This window comes from Nomascus leucogenys, chromosome 17 (genome assembly GCF_006542625.1).
Source record: "Nomascus leucogenys isolate Asia chromosome 17, Asia_NLE_v1, whole genome shotgun sequence".
Lineage (NCBI taxonomy): Eukaryota > Metazoa > Chordata > Mammalia > Primates > Hylobatidae > Nomascus > Nomascus leucogenys.
Window position 1 is genome coordinate 94,300,351 of NC_044397.1, and position 22,968 is coordinate 94,323,318.

General features: G+C 59.4%; 2 protein-coding genes across 4 annotated transcripts; one reads left to right on the forward strand and one right to left on the reverse strand.

Moving 5' to 3' along the window:
* Positions 1 to 2,353: 2,353 nt before the first annotated feature.
* Positions 2,354 to 9,951, reverse strand: REEP6 (receptor accessory protein 6). Of its 2 annotated transcripts, XM_030796725.1 has the most exons (6): positions 9,591 to 9,951; positions 5,277 to 5,370; positions 5,052 to 5,190; positions 3,861 to 4,029; positions 3,620 to 3,700; positions 2,354 to 3,107 (listed from the first exon to the last, which is right to left on the reverse strand). In XM_030796725.1, the coding sequence occupies exons 1-6, from the start codon at positions 9,703 to 9,705 to the stop codon at positions 3,070 to 3,072; spliced, it is 636 nt and encodes a 211-aa protein (XP_030652585.1). In that variant the 5' UTR covers positions 9,706 to 9,951; the 3' UTR covers positions 2,354 to 3,069. The 2 variants fall into 2 exon arrangements, with proteins under 2 accessions (XP_030652585.1, XP_030652586.1); XM_030796726.1 differs by lacking the exon at positions 3,620 to 3,700.
* Positions 9,952 to 10,545: 594 nt separating this feature from the next.
* On the forward strand, positions 10,546 to 20,666 carry PCSK4 (proprotein convertase subtilisin/kexin type 4). 2 transcript variants are annotated; one of them, XM_030796377.1, is made up of 15 exons: positions 10,546 to 10,832; positions 11,095 to 11,199; positions 12,728 to 12,820; positions 12,916 to 13,044; positions 13,147 to 13,223; positions 13,317 to 13,405; positions 13,704 to 13,876; positions 13,952 to 14,164; positions 18,056 to 18,156; positions 18,236 to 18,339; positions 18,410 to 18,527; positions 18,723 to 18,902; positions 19,145 to 19,269; positions 19,634 to 19,756; positions 19,896 to 20,666. In XM_030796377.1, the coding sequence occupies exons 1-15, from the start codon at positions 10,644 to 10,646 to the stop codon at positions 20,387 to 20,389; spliced, it is 2,313 nt and encodes a 770-aa protein (XP_030652237.1). In that variant the 5' UTR covers positions 10,546 to 10,643; the 3' UTR covers positions 20,390 to 20,666. The 2 variants fall into 2 exon arrangements, with proteins under 2 accessions (XP_030652237.1, XP_030652238.1); XM_030796378.1 differs by having other exon boundaries at positions 19,634 to 19,707.
* Positions 20,667 to 22,968: the final 2,302 nt, after the last annotated feature.

A 22,968-nucleotide genomic window follows, 5' to 3' on the forward strand; every position in this document is an offset into this window, starting at 1 on the left:
CAGGAGTTCAAGACCAGCCTGGCCAACATGGTGAAACCCTGCCTCTACTAAAAATACAAAAATTAGCCGGGCGTGGCGGTGCGCGCCTATAATTCCAGCTACTGGGGAGGCTGAGGTGGAAGAATCGCTTGAACTCAGGAGGCAGAGGTTGCAGTGAGCCAAGATTGCACTATTGCACTCCAGCCTGGGTGACAGAGCGAGGCTCCGTCTCAAACATAAAATAAAATAAAAAAATACAAAATAAAAATAAAATGCCTGAGGGGCTAAAGGTCACTATTTCCACCTGGTAAGACAAGTGTGTCCTCCTCCCCACCTGTGCACCCTGGGGGCGCTGACCTGGGCGGGCCAGAGCCAGTTTTGCTGCTCCCCTGCCAGTGAAAGTGAGGGACCATGCCAGGTGCAGAGTGAGCCTGGCACCCTCTCTCCTCCCTCGGGGCCATGGCCAGACCACATTCTTCAAACCAGCTGGGCCAGTGATTGGCAGATTCTGAGAGCCCCGTCTGCCATCCCTGTGTGATCACCGACACAGGGTGGGGGGTAATTAATGATTACCCTTGCCCTTCGCTCTGATAAATCCTGCAGGCCGAGTAAAAGACAAAGTCCCAGGCTGGGCACGGTGGTTCACGCCTGTCATCCCAGCACTTTGGGAGGCCGAGGCAGGTGGATCACCTGAGTTTGGGAGTTCGAGAACAGCCTGACCGACACGGAGAAACCCTGTCTCTACTAAAAATACAAAATTTTATTTTGTAAGAGGGAGGAGGGGAGGAGGGAGGGCAGGGAGGAGGGAGGAGGGGAATTTTCGGGGCTGTACCACACAGGCACTGGGGACGGGGGGCGCACTTTGTCTTTTTTTTTTTTTTGAGGCAGAGTTTCGCTCTTGTTCCCCAGGCTGGAGTGCAATGGTGGGATCTTGGCTCACCGCAACCTCCACCTCCCAGGTTCAAGCGATTCCCCTGCATCAGCCTCCCAAGTAACTGGGATTACAGGCACACGCCACCATGCCCAGCTAATTTTTTGTATTTTAGTAGAGATGGGGTTTCACCATGTCGGCCAAGATGGTCTCAACCTCCTGACCTCCTGATCCACCCATCTCGGCCTCCCAAAGTGCTAGGATTACAGGCATGAGCACCCAGCCTTTTTTTTTTTTTCTTTTTCTTGAGATGGAGTCACAGGCTGGAGTGCAATGGCACAATCTCCACTCACAGCAACCTCTGCCTCCCGGGCTCAAGTGATTCTCTTGCCTCAGCCTCCCAAGTAGCTGGGACTACAGGCATGTCCCACCATGCCTGGCTAATTACTGTATTTTTAAGTAGAGACAGTGTTTCACCATGTTGGCCAGGCTGGTCTCGAACTCCTGACCTCAGGTCATTCACCTGCTTTGGCCTCCCAAGTGCTGGGGATTACAGGTGTGAGCCACCACGCCCAGCTGACCACTCTTTTTTTCTTTTGGAGACAAGGTCTCACTCCGTTGCCTAGGCTGGAGTGCAATGATCGTGGCCAGGCATGGTGGTGCGTGCCTGTAGTCCCAGCTACACAAGAGGCTAAGCGAAGAGGATCTTCTGAGCCCAGGAGGTCAAGGATGCAGTGAGCCATGATTGCATCACTGCACTCCAGCCTGGGCAACAAAGCCAGAACCTGTCTCACCAAAAAAAAAAAAAAAAAAAAAAGTGCCTCCCGACAAGACCCAAAGGCCCGGGGACAAAACTGTTCTGGGTTGAGAATAACTGAGTTATGACCCCTTGGGCAAATATAATATCAGGGTTTGTGGTTTATCCTACTAACTTATTTATTTTTGTTTTGGAGATGGAGTTTCACTTCTTGCCCAAGCTGGAGTGCAGTGGCGCAGTCTCAGCTGACTGCAACTTCTGCCCCCTGGGTTCAAGCAATTCTCATGCCTCAGCCTCCCAGGTAGCTGGGATTACAGGCGCCCACCACCACGCCTGGCTCATTTTTGTATTTTTAGTAGAGACGGGGTTTTACCATCTTGCCCAGGCTAGTTTTAAACTCCTGACCTCAGGTGATCCACCTGCCTCAGCCTCCCAAAGTGCTGGGATTACAAGCATGAGCCACCACGCCCGGCTGGGGGAGTTTTAAGAGAAGCAGGCTAATGCAAATAGGCCAGACTAGTTCGGGCGGGAGGAGAGAAAGCACTGTGGTCAAGGACAAGCATTTCTGGTGCTTGCACCCATCCTAGCCATGTGGGTGGACCTTGAGTGGGTGAATTAACCTCTGGGCCTCAGTCTCCTCATCTGTATTATGGGGCTGGTCGGCACAGCTGGGATTCATGCCTGATTAAATGGGACGGTGCCCTCGTAGCCCCTCCCCCAGGCCCCCGGCACACGTGGCGCGCAGGTCTGGTCTGGGTTAGCTTTATTGGAGCCTCCTAGCAGGCCAGGTGTTGCAGGCACCAGTAGTGCCGCAGGCACGGGGGCCTGTGGTGAGGCCAGCTGCAGGTGATCTCGGTGGTGGACTCCGAAGTGTACTCTAGAGAGGTCCCGGAGTGGCAGGGGACCAGCTCGGGCACTGAGGCGCTGTTGGCAGGCTGTTTCGAGGATTGCTTCTGGCGCTGTCCGCTGGTCTTGGGGGCTGCGTCCTCTGGCTCGCCAGAGGGCTCGCTGGGGGGCTGCGTGGGGATGTTGCTGCTGCTGGGAGACTGGACCACGGGTGAGACCGGGCTGGAGGTGACGTTGGGTGGCTGCAGGGGCCCCGAGGACGGGAGGGCTGACTGGGAGGGGCCGGAGGAAGTACCAGGCGGCTGGGTGCGTTGCCGAGACCAGTGGGAGCTGCCCCGTGCCCGACGCTGGCCCTGGGCCTTGCTGGACAGGCGGGAGCCACGGCCAGAGCCGGAGGGCAGCTGGCCCTGGGATCCAGAGCTGGGGGTGGCCGAGGACTGGGACTGGGACTTGCCCGAGGTGGCATTTAAGGAGACCTCCAGGGTCTTGCCTGGATCCGAGGGACTGGCGGGGGCTGCTGGCGGGGGATGTGCTGAAGACTCTGTGGAGGCCTGAGAGCCTGGCACAGCCCCCTCTTCACCAGCCAGGAGGTCCTTGCGAGGCCCAGGGGGCTGCTTCACTTGTCCTTCGGCTGTGGGGTCTGGCTTGGCTTGACTGCAGAGAGAGGGGTGGGCGGGGGAGGGCGGTGAGGCAGGCCTGGGCTCCACTGAGCTGCTCGCAGGCGGGACTGAGGCTACTGGTAGTGAGCAGGGAAAGTCGAGGGGCCAGGCAGCCACCCTCAGCAGAGACGGTGTCGACCACATGCGCGCTTTCATGGTCAGCCATGCAGAGGGGTGCACACAGAGCACGCACATGTGCAGCCATGCACACATACACACGCACTCACACACACACGTGCACACGTGGTCACACGCACACAGATGCACACGTGGTCACACATACACTCAGATGCACACGTGGGCGCACACACACATGCACACGTGAGAAAACATGCTCACTCCCTTGCTCACTAATACACCATACACCTGAGCCCATGCACACACACTCTCTTGCACATGACAAAACATGCACACACAATAACACGTGCACACAGCAAACATACGCTCAAACACATGCACACACACACATGCACACACAGCTCCTATCTCCCCACAGGGGTTACGTACGGTCAGCTTCCAGGGGAGTGGAGGGCCCGGCCACAGCCGCTGGGGTGACGCCTGCCCGGCTACGGGCCAGGGCCTGCAAGACTGGTTCCCGGAAGCGTGAGAGAGAGAGGCAGACAGTGAGAGGGGGTGGCCAAGATGCCAGACAGTGGGCGGTCAAAGTCAGAAAGGGAGGCAACGTGGAGAGAGACAGGTCGAGACCCAGGAGATGGCCTGAGGCAGCCGGCCGCCTGCGAGCACCCACCGTTCCTGGTTATTCCGGCCGCCGCGTCCAGGGCTCGCCCGCTGAGGTTGTTCATGATTCTGTCCACAGCGCCGTGGTGCCTTAGGAACATCGGGCGCACGACGCGCTGATACAGCATGAGAGCCCCGTTCCAGGGCCTGGGAGCCATGCAGAACAACAGGAAGGCGCACTGCAGGGCAGGGCAGGAGTTACACGCGGCCCCACCCAGCTCTGTGCCCCTGGTGGGGAGAGGGGCTGCACCCTCTACCAGATGCCCACCCTGGACAGGAGCTGGGTCTCCACCATCAGACACCCTTTAGGGTGGGCCCTCCACCATCAGACACCCTGTAGGGTGAGCCCTCCACCATCAGACATCCTACTGGGACAGGCCTGGGTCTCCACCATCAGACACCCTTCAGGGTGAGCCCTCCACCATCAGACATCCTGTAGGGTGAGCCCTCCACCATCAGACATCCTGTAGGGTGAGCCCTCCACCATCAGACATCCTGTAGGGTGAGCCCTCCACCATCAGACATCCTGTAGGCTGAGCCCTCCACCATCAGACACCTTCAGGGTGAGCCCTCCACCATCAGACACCCTTCAGGGTGAGCCCTCCACCATCAGACATCCTGTAGGGTGAGCCCTCCACCATCAGACATCCTGTAGGCTGAGCCCTCACCATCAGACATCCTACTGGGACAGGCCTGGGTCTCCACCATCAGACACCCTTTAGGGTGGGCCCTCCACCATCAGACACCCTTCAGGGTGAGCCCTCCACCATCAGACACCCTTCAGGGTGAGTCCTCCACCATCAGACATCCTGTAGGATGAGCCCTCCACCATCAGACACCCTTCAGGGTGAGCCCCCACTATCAGACATCCTGTAGGGTGAGCCCTCCACCATAAAACATCCTGTAGGGTGAGCCCTCACCATCAGACATCCTGTAGGGTGAGCCCTCCACCATCAGACATCCTTTAGGGTGAGCCCCCACCATCAGACATCCTGTAGGGTGAGCCCTCCACCATCAGACACCCTTCAGGGTGGGCCCTCCACCATCAGCCCCCGGACAGGACCCGTTTCCCTAGGCAAGGGACTGAGTCTTCCCCTCACATCCCCCATCTGGTATCCTCCAGACCTTCTGGCCCCAAGGCCTCCCAGGAGTCCCCGAGCCCCGTGCGCTCCACGGCTGCGCCCGCCCTGGCAGGGCCCACCTTGCCCACGTAGTAGAAAGGGAACCAGGACAGGAGCAGATCGCTGAAGAACTCGGCCAGCCCGAAGAGGGCGTACACCACCCAATAGGTGAGCCACACAGTATCGTCGTCCTTGCTTGGGCTCTCGATAGCTTTGATTCTGCGGGGGAGGGGGGGCGCAGCAGGGTCAGGGGCTGCCCGGGAGCCCCCAGAACCCCCCACGTGGGCAGCCAGCCGTGCACTCACGAGGCATATGCGGGGTAGACAAATCCGATGACATTGCACAGCAGAGACGCTCCGTAGCCGAACAGCAGATACAGGCTTAGCAGAGTGACGGCTCCTGCCGGAGAGAGGCGGTGGTGGGCCAGGGCCGGGGACCCACTGAGCCCCCACGACGGTACCCAGGCCTCCTTTCAGTCGACGGAGACTGCAACCGTCACCTCCTCCCAGGAGCCGCCTCTAGGATGTGTCCACTGCCCCCGATGTGCCTGTGCATCCCCCATCGTGCCCCTAGGCCCCGAGCCTTGTGCCTGTAACTGGTCAACGTGTCCACGTCCCCCACCGGGGTTGAGAGCTCCCCAAGGGCAGGCAGGAGCTCGACGCTGGACAGTGCGGGTGGATGCAGAATAGCTGCCCAACAAAGCATTTGCGGCCGGGCGCGGTGGCTCACGCCTGTAATCCCAGCGCTTTGGGAGGCCGAGGCGGGTAGATCACGAGACCATCCTGGCAAACACGGTGAAACCCCGTCTCTACTAAAAATACAAAAGATTAGCTGGGCATGGCGGTGTGTGCCTGTAGTCCCAGCTGCTGGGGAGGCTGAGGCAGAAGAATGGCGTGAACCTGGGAGGGGGAGCCTGCAGTGAGCCGAGATCGCGCCACTGCGCTCCAGCCTGGGCGACAGAGCGAGACTCCATGTCAAAAAAAAAACAAAAAAAAAACATTTGCTGACTGAATAAGTGTAATCTGGTCGGACACAGTGGCTCACGCCTGTAATCCCAGCACTTTGGGAGGCTGAGGTGGGTGGATCACCTGAGGTCAGGGGTTTGAGGCCAGCCTGGCCAACATGGTGAAACCCCGTCTCTACTAAAAATAAAGAAATTAGCCAGACTTGGAGGGCGCCTGTAATCCCAGCTACGAGGGAGGCTGAGGCAGGAGAATTGCTTGAACACAGGAAGCGGCGGTTGCAGTGAGCCGAGATCGCATCAGTGCACTCCAGCCTGGGTAAGACTCCATCTCAAAAAAAAAAAAAAAAAGTGTAATCTGCAATGATAGCCATCTCATTCCAGGCCCTGTGGGAGGTGCTGGGAAAACAGGCCAGTGTTTCAATGTAAGGGATGGCAGAAACCTGCAAGGGAGGCCAGGCTGTCATGAAGACTTGATTCTAGAGCTGAGAAAGGCAACTGTTTCATCTGTTATCTTAGCGCAGGGTTTCTCCGCCTTGGCACTGCTGATGTTCGGGGCTGGGTCATTCTTGGTTGTTTTCGGCGGGGAGGGGGAAGTGGCTGTCCTGGACACTGCAGGGTGCTGAGCAGCGTCCCTGGCCTCTGCCCACTCCATGCCATCAGCTCCCCAGTCATGACGACCACAGATATCTCCAGACATCACCAGTGTCCCCTGGGGCAGGGTGGGGGGCAGGGCTACCCTCTTTGAGAACCCCCTGTCTTGGATGCAGCAAACCCCAGCATCTTGATCCCCCAGGTGGCGGAGAGCCCTCTGGTCGGCTGTGTACTCGCCAGCTGGCACTGAGGGAGGCTGTGGCTGCATGGAGCCTCAGTTTCCCCCTTGGTAAGTGGGAGTAGTAATGGCCCCTGCCTCCTATGGTTACAAGTTAACAGAGAGCACGCCTTTCTGCACGTTTATTTGTATTTATTTATTTTCGAGAGGGAGTCTTGCTCTGTCGCCGGGGCTGGAGTGCAGTGGCGCAATCTCAGGTCACTACAAGCTCCGCCTCCTGGGCTCAAGCGATTCTCCTGCCTCAACCTCCTGAGCAGCTGAGCGCACCACCATGCCCAGCTGATTTTTGTATTTTTAGTAGAGACGGGGTTTCACTATATTGGCCAGGCTGGTCTCAAACTCCCGACCTCAGGTCATCCGCCCGCCTCGGCCTTCCAAAGTGCTGGGATTACAGGGGTGAGCCACCGCCATCAGCCTTTCTGCACATTTATTAAGTGCCTTCAGGCAACTATAACACAGTCCCAGCAAGGCGGGTGTTCAGAGAAAAACGTGGGTGTGTGTGTGTCCAGCTCAGCCCCAATCCTGAACCTGGCTCTGAAAAGAATGATTACGACAGCTGCATTTATTAAGCACCTACTGTGTGCCAGGTTTTGTGCTTTCCCTGAATTATCTCATTCAACATCCAGAACTGGGGGTGGGTGGGTGTTGCCCAAGGTCACACAGGGAACCTCTGTGCTCCAGAGAGCTTGGACAGCCTCCTTCCTCCTCCCCTGGGGCTGCTATCTGCAGAGTGAGATACAGGCCACTTCTGGACCAAAGGGCAGAGGCCCAAGTTCCCCCAGCCCCTCCCATCTGCTTTAGTCTTTATCCAAAAGCACCCGAGGTCAGGGGTAGGAGGAGTCCCCCAGCTGGTCCCAGGAGGCTGTGTGGCCTCCCAGTCACTGTCTCCTCTGTTTCTTCGTGTGTTACCCAGGGGTGTGGGATTTGTCGATTTAAAGGAGGTGGGAGAGGGGGGATGAGGGAATGCCATCTCTCCCCGGGCCTGGCTTGTGGGGAGGAGTGACTCTCCCAGGGCGTCCCTCCCCTAAATCCCTTTTCCTGCAGCTTCAGCGACGGGAGGATGACCTTGGACATCAGAACTGTGGAGGGAGGCCCAGCCCCCACGATTAGCAGCAGATGGGACTGGGGGTGGGCGGGGTGGAGGGGTGTATGCTTCAGACAGAACAGGCACAGTGGCAGCCCCTGCTTCCCTGTGCCTCAGTTTCCTCTCTGGTGACAAAGTGCCCCAGCCAGCCCCTCCCTGCTGCCTGCCTCCTGGGCGCTCTATGACCTAAATTCCTGCCCACTGGCCCCAGGGATGTGGAAAGGGGGGGCAGAGGTCAGGGACCTGCTCCCAGAGGCAGGCACAGCCGGGCCATGCCCATGCCACCTGCTGCGCTGCACATGCGACCAGGCACCTGGGGACCTCCAGGGTCTAGGCACAGATTTCAGACTGTTCTGGGGCTGCCTGGCATGGGAACCCCCAGATGGTGGGAAAACTGGAGGGGAACTGGACTCTTGGGATCCACCTGCAGAAGGTGCTCAACAAAGTGACACTGTCCTTCACCCAGAACACCCCAGGCCCAGAGCAAGGCCTTGTGAGTCATTCCGCAGAGCTTCCTGGAAGAGAAGGCAGAGCCAGTGGGGCTGGGAGCACCACACAAAGGGAAGAAAGGCTGGGTGCAGTGGCTCCCACCTGTAATCCCAGAGCTTTGGGAGGCTGATGCAGGAGGATCGCTTGAGCCCAGAAGTTTGAGACCAGTCTGGGTAACATAGTGAGACCCTGTCTCTTAAAAAAGTTAATTTTAAAAAGTTTTAGGCCAGGCAAGGTGGCTCACGCCTGTAATCCCAGCAGTTTGGGAGGCCGAGGTGGGCGGATCACCTGAGGCCAGGAGTTCGAGACCAGCTAGCCAACATGGTGAAACCCCGTCTCTACTAAAAATACAAAAGTTAGCCGGGCATGGTGGCGTGCACCTGTAATCCCAGCTACTTGGGAGGCTGAGGCAGGAGAATCGCTTGAACCCAGGAGGCGGAGGTTGCAGTGAGCCAAGATCACGCCACTGCACTCCAGCCTGGGCAGCAGAGCAAGACTCGGTCTCAAAAAAAAGTTTTAAAGGTGGGGAGGGAGGCATTTAAGAAGCGCTTACTACATGCTCTTGCTAGAGTTTTGGAAAGGGGAAGGGGAGCGCAGCGTCACCAAGGGTGAAAGTCCCGGAAGAACTGTAATGGAGTCACAATCGGGGTGCCTGGATCTCCGGCTCTGTGGGCCCCAGTCCAACCTCCCCACATCACAGCCGTCAGACAACCCAACTCCGTCTTAACAAATATTTACGCGCGGTGGCACTAAGCCACTGAGCCGGCGGAAGGTGAGCTAGGGCAGGAGAAGAGGAGGAAAGGAGGAGGGTCCTGGGCAGCCCCCCAGGACGGTCCGTTCCCCTCCCCGCCTGGAGCCTCCCCCCAGAAAAACGGAAAGATCTCTACTGTTGCAGCCAGGCCGGGGTCCACGGGGGGAGGAGGACGGCGAAATGCGCAGGACACTGGCATCCCGACCCCTCCGGGGCTACTGGGCAACTGGAAGAACCGAACTTCGGCATGGCAGGCACCCAGCGCCCGGAAGGAGGCGGTGGGGGGCGGCCAGGGGCGGAAGCTAGAGAGGGGTGGCCCGGGAGCAGGGTCGCAGGGCGCGGGCAATGGAGGGGCTGCGGGCGGACCGCGAGGTCCCGGTCACCCCGCGCGCTCCACCGGCCGGACCGGACCCCGTAGCCGGGGAGGGAGTCCGGTCTGCGACCCCTGGGCCCATGGCCTCGGTGTGCCCGTCGGCGAAACGGGCTAGCGCCGACGGCTCACCTGCAGCCAGATACCGCTTCTCCACCCCGGTCTTGGCCTCCAGCGCACCCAGCACGTCGGTGACCAGGTTCCTTTGCTCCAGGAAGCGCTCCATGCGCTGGCTCAGGCCGTCCATGGCCCCGACGCGCCCGGGGTTGGCTGCTCGAGCTCGCCTGTGGACCAGAGCACCCACCCGACTGCACGCGCGCCGCTTTCCCGCAGCCTGAGCCGCGCCGCTCCGGCCCGGCGCCGGTGTCCGGCCCCGGCCCCCCACTCGGACCAATAGGAGGGCAGGGAGGACAAAGGAGGTGGGGCCTGCCCCGTCTCCCCCGCCTCATAGCCCTCGGCCGCGGCCGCCTCTGTCCAGACCCCGCCGGGAGAGGGCGGGGCGCGCCGGTCCAGGGCACCGATTGGCCGGGCCGGTGCGAGACGTAACTGATTGGAACGGCGGTGTCAGGGGACGGGATTATTGGCTGCGACGCTGAGGGGGTGGAGCCAGGGCGAGAAGAGGCGGGAGGTGGGGGGGGGGTGGAGCCGGTGGGAGGGGCTAAAGAAAAATCCGAGCCGATTGGAGAAACGGGACGCGATTCATTGGCGAGATCAGTGGAGGGAGGGGCTGATCACAAAGGAGGCAGGGCGGAATAGTAGGGGCGGGAACGGGGCGGGGCTTATCGGAGCAGGCGTGATTACGCGAACGATTCTGATTAGGCCGGATAGGAGGCCGGGCTGCTTCTCGAAGGAGGGGTGTGTTGGAAAGTGGGCGAGGCCAAAGAAAGGGTAGGACGCATTACCGCAACAGTGAACCCGCTTCTCTAGGTTAGAGTCTTGTCGTTGTACAAATGGGAAAACTAAGGCTCCCGAGGGTGTAGGTCTGCGGAAGACGGGCAGACGTGCGTCCCTCCCCCGCTTCTCTTAGATTCTCGACCTCCTCTTGGCTGAGTAGCCGCAAGGCCCCCTGGGAGTCGAAGCCTTCTGCGTTGCTATGGCGCCGGGGGCGGGGCGGACGCCTGGGCCCACTCGGCGGTTTGGTGGGAGGGAGTGGCTTTGCGCAGGCCCCGCCCCCTCCCCGCCTCCATGCTGCCCGCCCCGATTGCGCTGTGGCTGCGCCTGGTCTTGGCCCTGGCCTTCGTTCGCCCCCGTGCTGTGGGGTGGGCCCCGGTCCGAGCCCCCATCTATGTCAGCAGTTGGGCCGTCCGGGTGTCCCAGGGTAACCGGGAGGTCGAGCGCCTGGCACGCAAATTCGGCTTCGTCAACCTGGGGCCGGTGGGTGGAACCGGGATGGACGGGAAGTGGGGGCTTGGAGGGAACTGGACGAACCTAGACCCCTCGACGAGTGGGAGGGAGCCCACAAGGTCTCCTAAATATCAACAGCCCCAGCCCACCCCTGCCTCAGCCAAGCTCAGCTTCTGGGACTCCCAGACAGCACCTGGTGGGGGAAGGACAAAGAAGGGGGCTGTTACCGGCCCTCGGGGGCTCCACCAGGGGAGCCGGTCCCATCGGTGTGGCCGTTTCCCCACATCCCCAGATCTTCCCTGACGGGCAGTACTTCCACCTGCGGCACCGGGGCGTGGTCCAGCAGTCCCTGACCCCGCACTGGGGCCACCGCCTGCACCTGAAGAAAAACCCCAAGGTGAGCCTGGCCTGGAGGCCACACCCCCCTGCCGGGGTCTCAGCCGCCTCCTGGGGCCACTAGCCATCGTCTGTGGTTCTCGTGGTTGTTATGAACAGCTGTGCTTTCTGTGGCTCAGACCCACCCGGACCCCAAGTCTATACAGCAGGAGGAGGCAGGGAGACCCAGATACGGAAATCATGTTGCCTGCCAGGGCCTGGTACACAGTGGGCACCTCTTGCTCTCTCCCTCCCTCCTCTGGGCCCCAGGGGCTCTGGTAAGGAGGGACAGACGGCATGCCTTCCCCACCATCTAGGTCATGGGATGGAGGGAAGTGGATTTGATGACACCGTACTGGGTTCCAAAGAGTAGGAGGCTTGGCCGGGCGCGGTGGCTCACGCCTGTAATCCCAGCACTTTAGGAGGCCGAGGCGGGCGGATCACAAGGTCAGGAGATGGAGACCATCCTGGCGAACACGGTGAAACCCCGTCTCTAGTAAAAATACAAAAAACTTGGCCGGGTGTGGTGGCGGGCGCCTGTAGTCCCAGCTATTCGGGAGGCTAAGACAGGAGAATGGCGGGAACCCGGGAGGCGGAGCTTGCAGTGAGCCGAGATCGTGCCATTGCACTCCAGCCTGGGCGACAGAGCGAGACTCCATATCAAAAAAAAAAAAAAAAAAGAGTAGGAGGCTTAAAGTCACCCAGTGGCCCTCAGTACGCAGTGTCTGGGCGCTCAGAAAGGGGCCTGGGTCCCATCGGGCTGGGCCCTGTCTAGAAAATGCCTGGGATGTCCAGCTGAGGGGTTGAGATGGAGCCTGGGAAGCCCTTGGAGGCCAGGAAGTGCCTGGAACAGGACTGGACAGCTGCCTGCTTATAGCACCGGGAGGGAGAGCAGTGGCCGGTTCCTGATGTGATTTGCAAGAGAGAAGCCAGGCCTGGCGTGGTGGTTCATGCCTGTAATTCCAGCACTTCATGTCTGTAATCCCGGCACTTTGGGAGGCCGAGGCAGGCAGATCACTTGAGCTCAGGAGTTCGAGACCAGCCTGACCAACATGGCGAAACCCCATCTCTACTAAAAATACAAAAATTAGCCGGGCATGGTGGTGTGTGCCTGTAGTCCCAGCTACTTGGGAGGCTGAGGTAAGAGAATCACTTGAACCCAGGAGGCAGAGGTTGCAGTGAGCCAAGATTGCGCCACTGCACTCCAGCCTGGGTGACAGAACAAGACTCTGTCTCAAAAAAAAAAGGAAGTGATGCAGGAGAGAGATAGAAGGATCTAGAACAGGGATGGGGGAGGGAGTGGGGTGGGGACCTGCAGTCACCCGGGGCAGTGGCAACGCGTCTGTGGGCCCAACGACAGGTGGGCCTCGGCTACCTCTGACTGGCCTCGGCCCCCTCTGACTGCAGATAGAGCCCCAGGCACATGGGGACCCTGGAGAGCAACCCCCACAAACACAGGGTCCCAGGGCACGGGGCTGCCTCACTCCCTGAACCACGAGGGGCCCCAGGGGCAAGCAGGGGACAGGCCTGATGCACCCTCTGCCCTGCAGGTGCAGTGGTTCCAGCAGCAGACGCTACGGCGGCGGGTGAAACGCTCTGTGGTGGTGCCCACGGACCCCTGGTTCTCCAAGCAGTGGTACATGGTGAGCAGGCAGCCAGGGTGGGTAGGCGGGGACAGGGCCGCTGGCACCCTCAACCCCAGGCCCTCACAGGGTCACAACCCCGCCTCTCCCTGCAGAACAGTGAGGCCCAACCAGACCTGAGCGTCCTGCAGGCCTGGAGTCAGGGGCTTTCAGGCCAGGGCATCGTGGTCTCTGTGCTGGACGATGGCATCGAGAAGGACCACCCGGACCTCTGGGCCAACTACGTGAGACAGCGGGTGGCTGGGGGCGAGGGCTGCCCCAGGTGCCAAGGCTGGCTCCACCCTAGGGACGCCTCCCAGCCCCCTCATATCCCCACCTGCCCCCAGGACCCCCTGGCCAGCTACGACTTTATTGACTACGACCCGGACCCCCAGCCCCGCTACACCCCCAGCAATGAGAACCGGTGAGCAGGGCTCCCACAGCACACGGGGGAAGCCCCAGTGTCTGGCAGGGGGATGGAGGCCATGACGGGAGCCCTTCTTGGCCCTGGCACCAGGCATGGGACCCGCTGTGCTGGGGAGGTGGCCGCGATGGCCAACAATGGCTTCTGTGGTGTGGGGGTCGCTTTCAACGCCCGAATCGGAGGTACCCGGGGTCCCCCACTGGCACCATTCCAGGACAGAGAGGGAAGGGGGTGACTCTGGCGGGGAGCTGGGCCCACAGACCAGGGGAGGACTCGGGAGCCCACCCTCTCACTGCTGGGTGGTGCTAGGGCCCCAGACTCCAGGGCTTGGGGGGTGCTGAGCCAATACGAATGATCCCACTCCAGGGAGCAGAGAGAGGGCCCAGGTGGGGCTGGGGAGTGTGTGGAGTGGCGTGGGGTGGGCTGGGGTGTGGGGAAGGGCAGGGCCGGTGGCAGGGCCCTCCGGCCCTGGCTCTGCAGGCGTGCGGATGCTGGACGGTACCATCACCGATGTCATCGAGGCCCAGTCGCTGAGCCTGCAGCCGCAGCACATCCACATTTACAGCGCCAGCTGGGGTCCCGAGGACGACGGCCGCTCCGTGGATGGCCCCGGCATCCTCACCCGTGAGGCCTTCCGGCGTGGCGTGACCAAGGTGAGTGGCAGCCCGAGGAGGGCAGGGGTGGCAGGCCAGGCCGACGCCCCCTCCCCACCCCTCCTGGTTTCCCAGGGCCGCGGTGGGCTGGGCACGCTCTTCATCTGGGCCTCGGGCAACGGCGGCCTGCACTACGACAACTGCAACTGCGACGGCTACACCAACAGCATCCACACGCTCTCCGTGGGCAGCACCACCCAGCAGGGCCACGTGCCCTGGTACAGCGAAGCCTGCGCCTCCACCCTCACCACCACCTACAGCAGCGGTGTGGCCACTGACCCCCAGATCGTGAGTGCAGCGCCCCAACAGGGTCCCCTCCCCAAGCCCTGCCATCCCAGCCCGGCCTCCTCACCTCCCTCCTGTCCCCACCACTGTGACTTAGCACCCTCCCAAAGCTGCTTTGAAAATGCAAATCCAGGCCGAGCAAGGTGGCTCACACTTGTAATCCCAGCACTTTGGGAGGCCAAGGCAGGCGGATCACAAGGTCAGGAAATCAAGACCATCCTGCCTAACATGGTGAAACCCTGTCTCTACTAAAACTACAAAAAAAAAAAAAAAAAAAAGGCCGGGCACGGTGGCTCACACCTGTAATCCCAGCACTTTGGAGGGGCTGAGGGGGGCAGATCACGAGGTCAGGAGATCAAAACCATCCTGGCTAACACGGTGAAACCCCGTCTCTACTAAAAATACAAAAAATTAGCTGGGCGTCGTGGCGGGCGCCTGTAGTCCCAGCTACTCAAGAGGCTGAGGCAGGAGAATGGCATGAACCCGGGAGGCAGGGCTTGCAGTGAGCCGAGATCGCGCCACTGCACTCCAGCCTGGGCCACAGAGCGAGACTCCGTCTCAAAAATAAATAAATAAATAAATAAATAAATAAATAACCCAAATCCAGGCCAAGCACAGTGGCTCACGCCTGTAATCCCAGCACTTTGGGAGGCCAAGGTGGGTGGATCACCTGAGGTCAGGAGTTCAGGACCAGCCTAGCCAACATGGCAAAAACCCATCTCTACTAAAAATACAAAAAAAATTAGCCAGGCATGGTGTCAAGCGCCTGTAATCCCAGCTACTCAGGAGGCTGAGGCAGGAGAATCGCTTGAACCCAGGAGATGGAGGTTGCAGTGAGCCAAGATTGCACCACTGCACTCTTGTTTAGGCCACAGAGCGAGACCGTGTCTCAAAACAAAACAAAACAAAAACAAATCCAGCCGGGTGCGACAGCTCACTTTGGGAGGCCAAACTGGGAGAATCACTTCAGCCCAGGGTTTCTTTTCGTTTGTTTGTTTTTGAAGATGGAGTCTCGCTCTGTTGCCCAGGCTGGAGTGCAATGGCGTGATCTCGGCTCACTGCAACCTCCACCTCCCGGGCTCAAGCAATTCTCATGCCTCAGCCTCCCGAGTAGCTGGGACTACAGATGTGTGCCACCATGTCTGGCTAAGTTTTTTTTTTGTGTGTATTATTAGTAGAGACAGGGTTTCACCATGTTGGCCAGGCTGGTCTCAAACTCCTGACCTCAAGCGATCTGCCCGCCTCAGCCTCCCAAAGTGCTGGGATTACAGATGTGAACCACTGTGCCCAGCGAGCCCGGGGGTTTGAGACCAGCCTGGGCACCACAGTGAGACCCTATCTCTACAAAAAAATAAAAAAATTAGGCTGGGCGTGATGGCGCACATCTGTGGTCCTAGCTACTCGGGAGGCTGTGGTGGGAGGATTGCTCTAGCCCAGGAGGTCGAGGCTGCAGTGAGCTATGATCGCACCACTGCACTCCGCCTGGACAGCAGAGCAAGACCTTGTCTCAAGAAAATAAATACACAGATGAAACCCAAATCCGACCCCACCAGCCCAATCACAGCCCTCCTCTGGCCCTCCAGGGTTCTTAGATGAAACTAGCTCTGGGGCCTCAGCCACCTCTGTGCCGTCTCAGCCCCTTGAGGAATGTTCCCCCTCATTTCTCCAGGCCCCTTCTGCCTCAAGTTCTCCTTGGGGAGGCTCCTGTGCCCGATCACTGCCCCTCTTCTGCCCCTGCTGACTCTTCCTTCAGACCCCCACCTGGGGCTACTGCCCCCGGGAAGTCTCGTAGGCCTTTCCCCACCTCATACACTTGCCTCCCAGTGTTTGAGAGTCCCTGAGGTAGTGACCAGCTCCCCTGCAGGGCTCCTCAGGCCATAACCAGGAGGGCCTGGTTCCCCTCTCAGGCTCCGGGGCCAGGCACATAGCAGGTGCTTCCCTGAACACCTCCAAACCCAGGCGAGTTTCTGCCAGGGCTGCCTTGTGGTCCTACTGCTGCCGTCCCATCACTGACCTGCACATCTCTCAGGCAGGGCCGGCTTCCAGGCATATGACGCAGCAGGTACCTTTTGAGCTCAATCTTTAGTATTTTTCTTTCTTTCTTTCTTCTTTTCTTTTTCTTTTCTTTTCTTTTTTTTTTTTGAGACGCAGTCTTGCTCTGTTGCCCAGGGTGGCGTGCAGTGGTGCGAGCTCGGCTCACTGCAAGCTCCGCCTCCTGGGTTCACGCCATTCTTCTGCCTCAGCCTCCTGAGTAGCTGGGACTACAGGCGCCCGCCACCACGCCCGGCTAATTTTTTGTATTTTTAGTAGAGACGGGGTTTCACCGTGTTAGCAAGGATGGTCTCGATCTCCTGATCTCATCATCCGCCTGCCTCGGCCTCCCAAAGTGCTGGGATTACAGGGGTGAGCCACAGTGCCCAGCTCTTTCTTTTTTCTTTTGAGATGGAGTCTCGCTCTGTCACCCAGGCTGGGCACAACAGAGTGAAGTGGCATGATCTCGGCTCACTGCAACCTCCACCTGCTGGGCTCAAGCAATTCTTGTGCCTCAGCCTCCTGAGCAGCTGAGACCACAAGCATGCCACCATGTCCTGCTAATTTCTTTTGTATATTTTGTAGAGATGGCATTTCACCATGTTGGCCAGGCTGGTCTCCAGCTCCTCAGCTCAAGCGATCCACCAGCCTCGGCCTCCCAAAGTGCCGGGAATAGCAGGCCACGCCACCATGCCCGGCTAATTTTTTTGTATTTTCAGTAAAGACGGGGTTTCGCCATGTTGGCCAGCCTCTTCGTACTTTTTGAGCTTAGTCCTTGTTACTTCTTGAACTCTTTCTTTGGAGTCCTTGGTACCTTTTTTTTTTTTAAATTTTTTTGAGACAGAGTCTCACTCCGTCACCCAGGTTGGAGTGCAGTGGTGCAATCTTAGCTCACTGCAACCTCCACCTCCCAGGCTCAAGCGATCCTCCTGCCTCAGCCTCCTGAGTAGCTGGGATTACAGGTGCACACTACCACACCCAGCTAATTCTTGTATTTTTCCTGTAGAGACGGGGTTTCACCATGTTGCCACAAGCTGGTCTCAAACTCCTGAGCTCAAATAATCTGCCCGCCTCAGCCTCCCAAAGTGTTGGGACTACAGGCGTGAGCCACTGCGTGGCCAATCCTTGGTACTTTTTGACCTCAGTTCTTGGTACTATTTTTCTATTTTTTTATTTTTTTTGAGATGGAGTCTTGCCGTGTTGCCCAGGCTGGAGTACAATGGTGTGATCTTGGCTCACTGCAACCTCCGCCTCCTAGGTTCAAGTGATTGTCTTGCTTCAGCCTCCCAAGTAGCTGGGATTACAGGTGCCTGCTACCATGCCCTGGTAATTTTTTTGTATTTTCAGTAGAGACAAGGTGTTGACCAGGCTGGTCTCGAACTCCTGACCTCTGGTGCTCCACCCACCTCGGCCTCCCAGAGTGCTGAGATTACAGGCATGAGCCACCGCGCCCACCCAGTCCTTGGTACTTTTTGAATTCAGTCCTTAGTACCTTTTTTTTTTAAATCCAGAGTCTCGCTCTGTTGCCCAGGCTGGAGTGCAGTGGCGTGATTTCCACTCACTGCAACCTCCGCCTCTCGGGTTCAAGTGATTCTCCTGTGTCAGCCTCTGGAGCAGCTGAAACTACAGGTGCCCGCCACCATGCCTGGCTAATTTTTGTATTTTTGTAGAGATGGGGTTTCACTATGCTGACCAGGCTGGTCTTGAACTCCTGACCTCAGGCGACACGCCCGCCTCAGCCTCCCAAAGTGCTGGGATGACAGGCCTGAGTCACTGCGTCCGCCCAGTCCTTGGTACTTTTTGAAGAAGGGCTGTATTCTCACTGTGCACGGCCCCCTGAGTCCCACCCCCCTCTGCCCTCAGATCACCACCGACCTGCATCACCGGTGCACGGACCAGCACACGGGCACCTCGGCCTCAGCCCCACTGGCGGCCGGCATGATCGCCCTAGCGCTGGAGGCCAAGTAGGTGACTGCGGGGCCCCGCCCAGCGCCCTCGCCCCCAGGCGCGGCCCCGCGGCTCACCCGCCCCCGCCCCCCGCAGCCCGTTCCTGACGTGGAGAGACATGCAGCACCTGGTGGTCCGCGCGTCCAAGCCGGCGCACCTGCAGGCCGAGGACTGGAGGACCAACGGCGTGGGGCGCCAAGGTGCGGCGGGGCCGGGCGGGGGCGGGGACCCCGGGCCCACGGGGCGAGTGACGGCTGCCCTTCCGCGCAGTGAGCCATCACTACGGCTACGGGCTGCTGGACGCCGGGCTGCTGGTGGACACCGCCCGCACCTGGCTGCCCACCCAACCGCAGAGGAAGTGTGCCGTCCGGGTCCAGAGCCGCCCCACGTGAGACCCCTGCGTGCCCCTCCGCTATCACCGCTGGGGGTGTGGGGGGGCAGGCCTGAGGCCTCAGTTTACCGATCTGTAAAACGAGGGCTGGACCCCGTGACCTCTGAGCCCCGACCTCGCCTGCTGGCCGCCCACCCACCCACCCACCCCCCAGCAGGCCGCAGGAGGGTCCTCACCCCTCGACTCCCGCAGCCCCATCCTGCCGCTGATCCACATCAGGAAAAATGTATCGGCCTGCGCCGGCCGCCGCAACTCCATCCGCTCACTGGAGCACGTGCAGGCGCAGCTGACGCTGTCCTACAGCCGGCGCGGAGACCTGGAGGTCTCGCTCACCAGCCCCTTGGGCACGCGCTCCACACTCGTGGCCGTACGGTGAGCGGCCCGCAGAGGGGAGGGGGCGGCCTCATGCCCTGTGGGTAAATGCTGCCATCTACCCGGAGTGTCCTCAGGAGTCGCACCGCAGCCTAGTGGGTGGGACCCCGAGTCACGCCCTCACCCACACCCAGAGGACACCCGGCCACCAGCACGTGCGGTCAGACACTTCATGGAGCTCTGCCGGCTTCACAAAGCCATCCCTCTTGACACCCCCACCCCTACCCACCCTTCTGTCCCAGGCCCTTGGACGTCAGCACTGAAGGCTACAACAACTGGGTCTTCATGTCCACCCACTTCTGGGATGAGAACCCACAGGGCGTGTGGACCCTGGGCCTGGAGAACAAGGGCTACTATTTCAACACGGGTGAGGGCGGGGCGGGGCTGTGGTAGGCGGGGCTTGGCTCTCCAACCTCCCCCCAGGGGCTCTGGAGCTAGCCTTGGTGACCCCACTGCGAAAGGGGTTCCCAGTGGCCTTCTCCAAGAGAACATGCACACAGGTGTGCAGTTACCCGGGAGATGGTGTGCAATGACAGGCACACAGTAGGTGTGCGGTAACACAGTAGACGTAGGTGCCCAGTGACAGGCGCACAGTAGGTGTGCAATTCCCTGAGAGTTGTGGACCAGTCCAGGGCCCCGCGTGGGAGCTGAAGGGGAGGGAGCCCGGGGACTCCCAGGACCAGGCCGCCAAGAGCCTCCTCCTCCTGTGCCCACCCGCGACCCCTGTCCAGGGACGTTATACCGCTACACGCTGCTGCTCTATGGGACGGCCGAGGACATGACAGCACGGCCTACAGGCCCCCAGGTGACCAGCAGCGCGTGTGTGCAGCGGGACACAGAGGGGCTGTGCCAGGGTGAGTGCCAGCGGGGCAGGGCCCACTGCTGGGAGGCGGTGGCGGCCACCGTGGGCAGCGTGCATGTGGCCCCAGGCGGGCGGGTGGCGGGTAAAAGGCTGTGGGTGGCGAGCTGACATGCGTGCGTGTCCCCGAGCAGCATGTGACGGCCCCGCCTACATCCTGGGACAGCTCTGCCTGGCCTACTGTCCCCCGCGGTTCTTCAACCACACAAGGCTGGTGACCGCCAGGCCTGGGCACATGGCGGCGCCCGCGCTGAGGGTCTGCTCCAGCTGCCACGCCTCCTGCTACACCTGCCGCGGCGGCTCCCCGAGGGACTGCACCTCCTGTCCCCCGCCCTCCACACTGGACCAGCAGCAGGGCTCCTGCGTGGGACCCACCACCCCCGACCGCCACCCCTGGCTTAGAGCTGCTGCCTGTCCCCACCACCGCTGCCCAGCCTCGGCCATGGTGCTGGGACTCCTGGCCATGACCCTAGGAGGCCCTGTCCTCTGTGGCATGTCCATGGACCTCCCACCATACGCCTGGCTCTCCCGTGCCAGGGCCACCCCCGTCAAACCCCAGGTCCGGCTGCCAGCTGGAACTCGAAGTTGTCAGCTCAGAAAGCGACCTTATCCCCGCCTGGGTCCCTGACGGGCACTGCTGCCCTGCTGCCTCCCCAGGCTGGCCCCAGAGGAGCAAGCACCAGCCCCCGACGCCTGGCCTGCCAGGGCTGGGCCCCGTGGAACCCCGCAGCCTGGGGAGAGAGAGAAGTCTCCCCTGCATTTTGGGTTTGGGTGGGAGTGGGCTGGGGGGAGAGGCTGGAGCACCCCAAAGCCAGGGGAAGGTGGAGGGAGAGAAACGTGACACTGTCCGTCTCAGGCACCGCGTCCAACCTCAGAGTTTGCAAATAAAGGTTGCGTAGAAGGTGCTCAGTCTGTGGCCTCCTGGCCCCAGGGCTCAGGTGGTTTCTGCTTGGGGTCCCCGGATATCAGCCCATGGAGAATGCGGCCGGCCATGGAGAAGGAGTCCGCCCAGGCCCAGGGACCCCAGGCAGTGGGGACAGCAGGGAGCGGCTGGGGGTCAGCACTAATGTCCAACCCCAGAACATGGCTCACCATGGCCCAGATCCTCTCCTGCCATGGTTCCTTTGTTTTTTTTTGTTTTTTCTTTTTTTTTTTGAGACGGAGTCTCGCTCTGTCGCCCAGGCTGGACTGCAGTGGCGCAATCTCGGCTCACTGCAAGCTCCGCCTCCCGGGTTCACGCCACTCTCCTGCCTCAGCCTCTCCGAGTAGCTGGGACTACAGGCGCCCACCACCACGCCCGGCTAATTTTTTGTATTTTTAGTAGAGATGGGGTTTCACCGTTGTCTCGATCTCCTGACCTCATGATTTGCCTGCCTCGGCCTCCCAAAGTGCTGGGATTACAGGCGTGAGCCACCGCGCCCGGCTTTCTTGTTTGTTTTGAGACAGGGTCTCCCTACGTTGACCAGGCTAGAGTACAGTGGCGCAATTGTAGCTCACTGCAGCCTTGAACCCTGGCTTCAAGCAATCTTCCCTCCTTGGCCTTCCAAAGTGCTGAGATTACAGGCGTTAGCCACTGTGCCTGGCCCTTTCCTACCTCCCTTCCTCCCTCCCTCCCTTCCTTTTCTTTACTTCCTTTCTTCTCTTTCCTTCCTTCCTTCTTTCCTTCCTTCCTTTCTTCCTTCTCTTTCCTTCCTTCCTTTTCTTTCCTTCCTTTCTTCCTTCTCTTTCCTTCCTTCCTTTTCTTTCCTTCCTTCCTTCCTTTTCTTTCCTTCCTTCCTTCTCTTTCCTTCCTTCCTTCCTCCCTTTTTTTTTTCTTTTTGAGACAGAGTCTTGCTGTCACCAGGCTGGAGTGCAGTGGCGCCATCTCAGTTCACTGCAACCTCCACCTCCCGGGTTCAAGTGATTCTCCTGCCTCAGCCTCCCGAGTAAGTGGGATTACAGGCGCCCACCACCATGCCCAGCTAATTTTTGTATTTTTAGCACAGATGGGTTTCACCATGTTGGCCAGGATGGTCTGGATCTCCTGACCTCGTGATCCGCCCACCTTGGCCTCCCAAAGTGCTGGGATTACAGGCATGAGCCACCGCACCTGGCCTCTTCCTTCCTTTCCTTCCTTCCTTCCTTCCTTCCTTCCTTCCTCTTTCTTTCTTTTCTTTCTTTCCTTTCTTTTTCTTTCTTCCTCTTTTTTTTCTTTCTCTCTCACCTTCCTTCCGTTCTTCCTTCCTTCCTTCTCTTTCCTTCCTTTCTTTCCTCTCTCCCTTTCCTTCCTTCCTCTTTATTTCCTTTTCTTTTTTCTTTCTCTCTCCTTCCTTCCCTTTTCTTCTCCTTCCTTCTTTCCTTTCTTTCTCTTTCTTTCCTTTTCCCTCCCTCTGTCCCTTCCTTCCTTCTCTCTCGACAATTTTTTTTTTTTGAGACAAAGTCTCACTCTGTCGCCCAGGCTGGAGTGCAGTGGCGCGGCTCACTGCAAGCTCTGCCTCTCGGGTTCATGCCATTCTCCCGCCTCAGCCTCCAAAGTAGCTGGGACTACAGGCGACCACCACCACACCCGGCTAATTTTGTTTCTTTTTTTTGTATTTTTAGTAGAGACAGGGTTTCACTGTGTTAGCCAGGATGGTCTGGATGTTCTGACCTCGTGATCTGCCCACCTTGGCCTCCCAAAGTGCTGGGATTACAGGCGTGAACTAACGTGCCCAGCCTAATTTTTGTATTTTTAGTAGAGATGGGGTTTCACCGTGTTGGCCAGGCTGGTCTCAAACTGGCCTCAAGTGATCTACCCGCCTTGGCCTCCCAAAGTGCTGGGATTACAGGCATGAGCCACCGGGCCCAGGCTGAATTTACAGTTTAAACAGGAGAATTTGGCCGGGCGCAGTGGCTGACGCCTGTAATCCCAGCACTTTGGGGGGCTGAGGCGGGCGGACTCCCTGAGCTCAGGAGTTTGACACCAGCCTGGGCAACACAGTGAAGCCCCATCTCTACTAAAATACAAAAAAAATTTGACGGACGTGGTGGCAGGCGCCTGTAGTCCCAGCTACTCGGGAGGCTGAGGCAGGAGAATTGCTTGAACTCGGGAGGTGGAGGTTGCAGTAAGCTGAGATCGCGCCACTGCACTCCGGCCTAAGCGACACAGTGAGACTCTGTCTCTAAAAAAACAAAACAAAACGAAATAAACAGATGAACTTTATGGTATGTAAACTGCATCTCAAAAAA

Coding starts and splice junctions, on each gene's coding strand:
- PCSK4 (XM_030796377.1), top strand. CDS start 10,644: ATGCTGCCCGCCCCGATTGCGCTGTGGCTGCGCCTGGTCTTGGCCCTG. Junction 11,200..12,727: donor ACCTGAAGAAAAACCCCAAG/GTGAGCCTGGCC, acceptor TCTGCCCTGCAG/GTGCAGTGGTTCCAGCAGCA. Junction 19,757..19,895: donor CACAGAGGGGCTGTGCCAGG/GTGAGTGCCAGC, acceptor GTCCCCGAGCAG/CATGTGACGGCCCCGCCTAC.
- REEP6 (XM_030796725.1), bottom strand. CDS start 9,705: ATGGACGGCCTGAGCCAGCGCATGGAGCGCTTCCTGGAGCAAAGGAAC. Junction 5,191..5,276: donor GTCTACCCCGCATATGCCTC/GTGAGTGCACGG, acceptor CCTCCCCCGCAG/AATCAAAGCTATCGAGAGCC. Junction 3,701..3,860: donor GGCCGGAATAACCAGGAACG/GTGGGTGCTCGC, acceptor TCCGGGAACCAG/TCTTGCAGGCCCTGGCCCGT.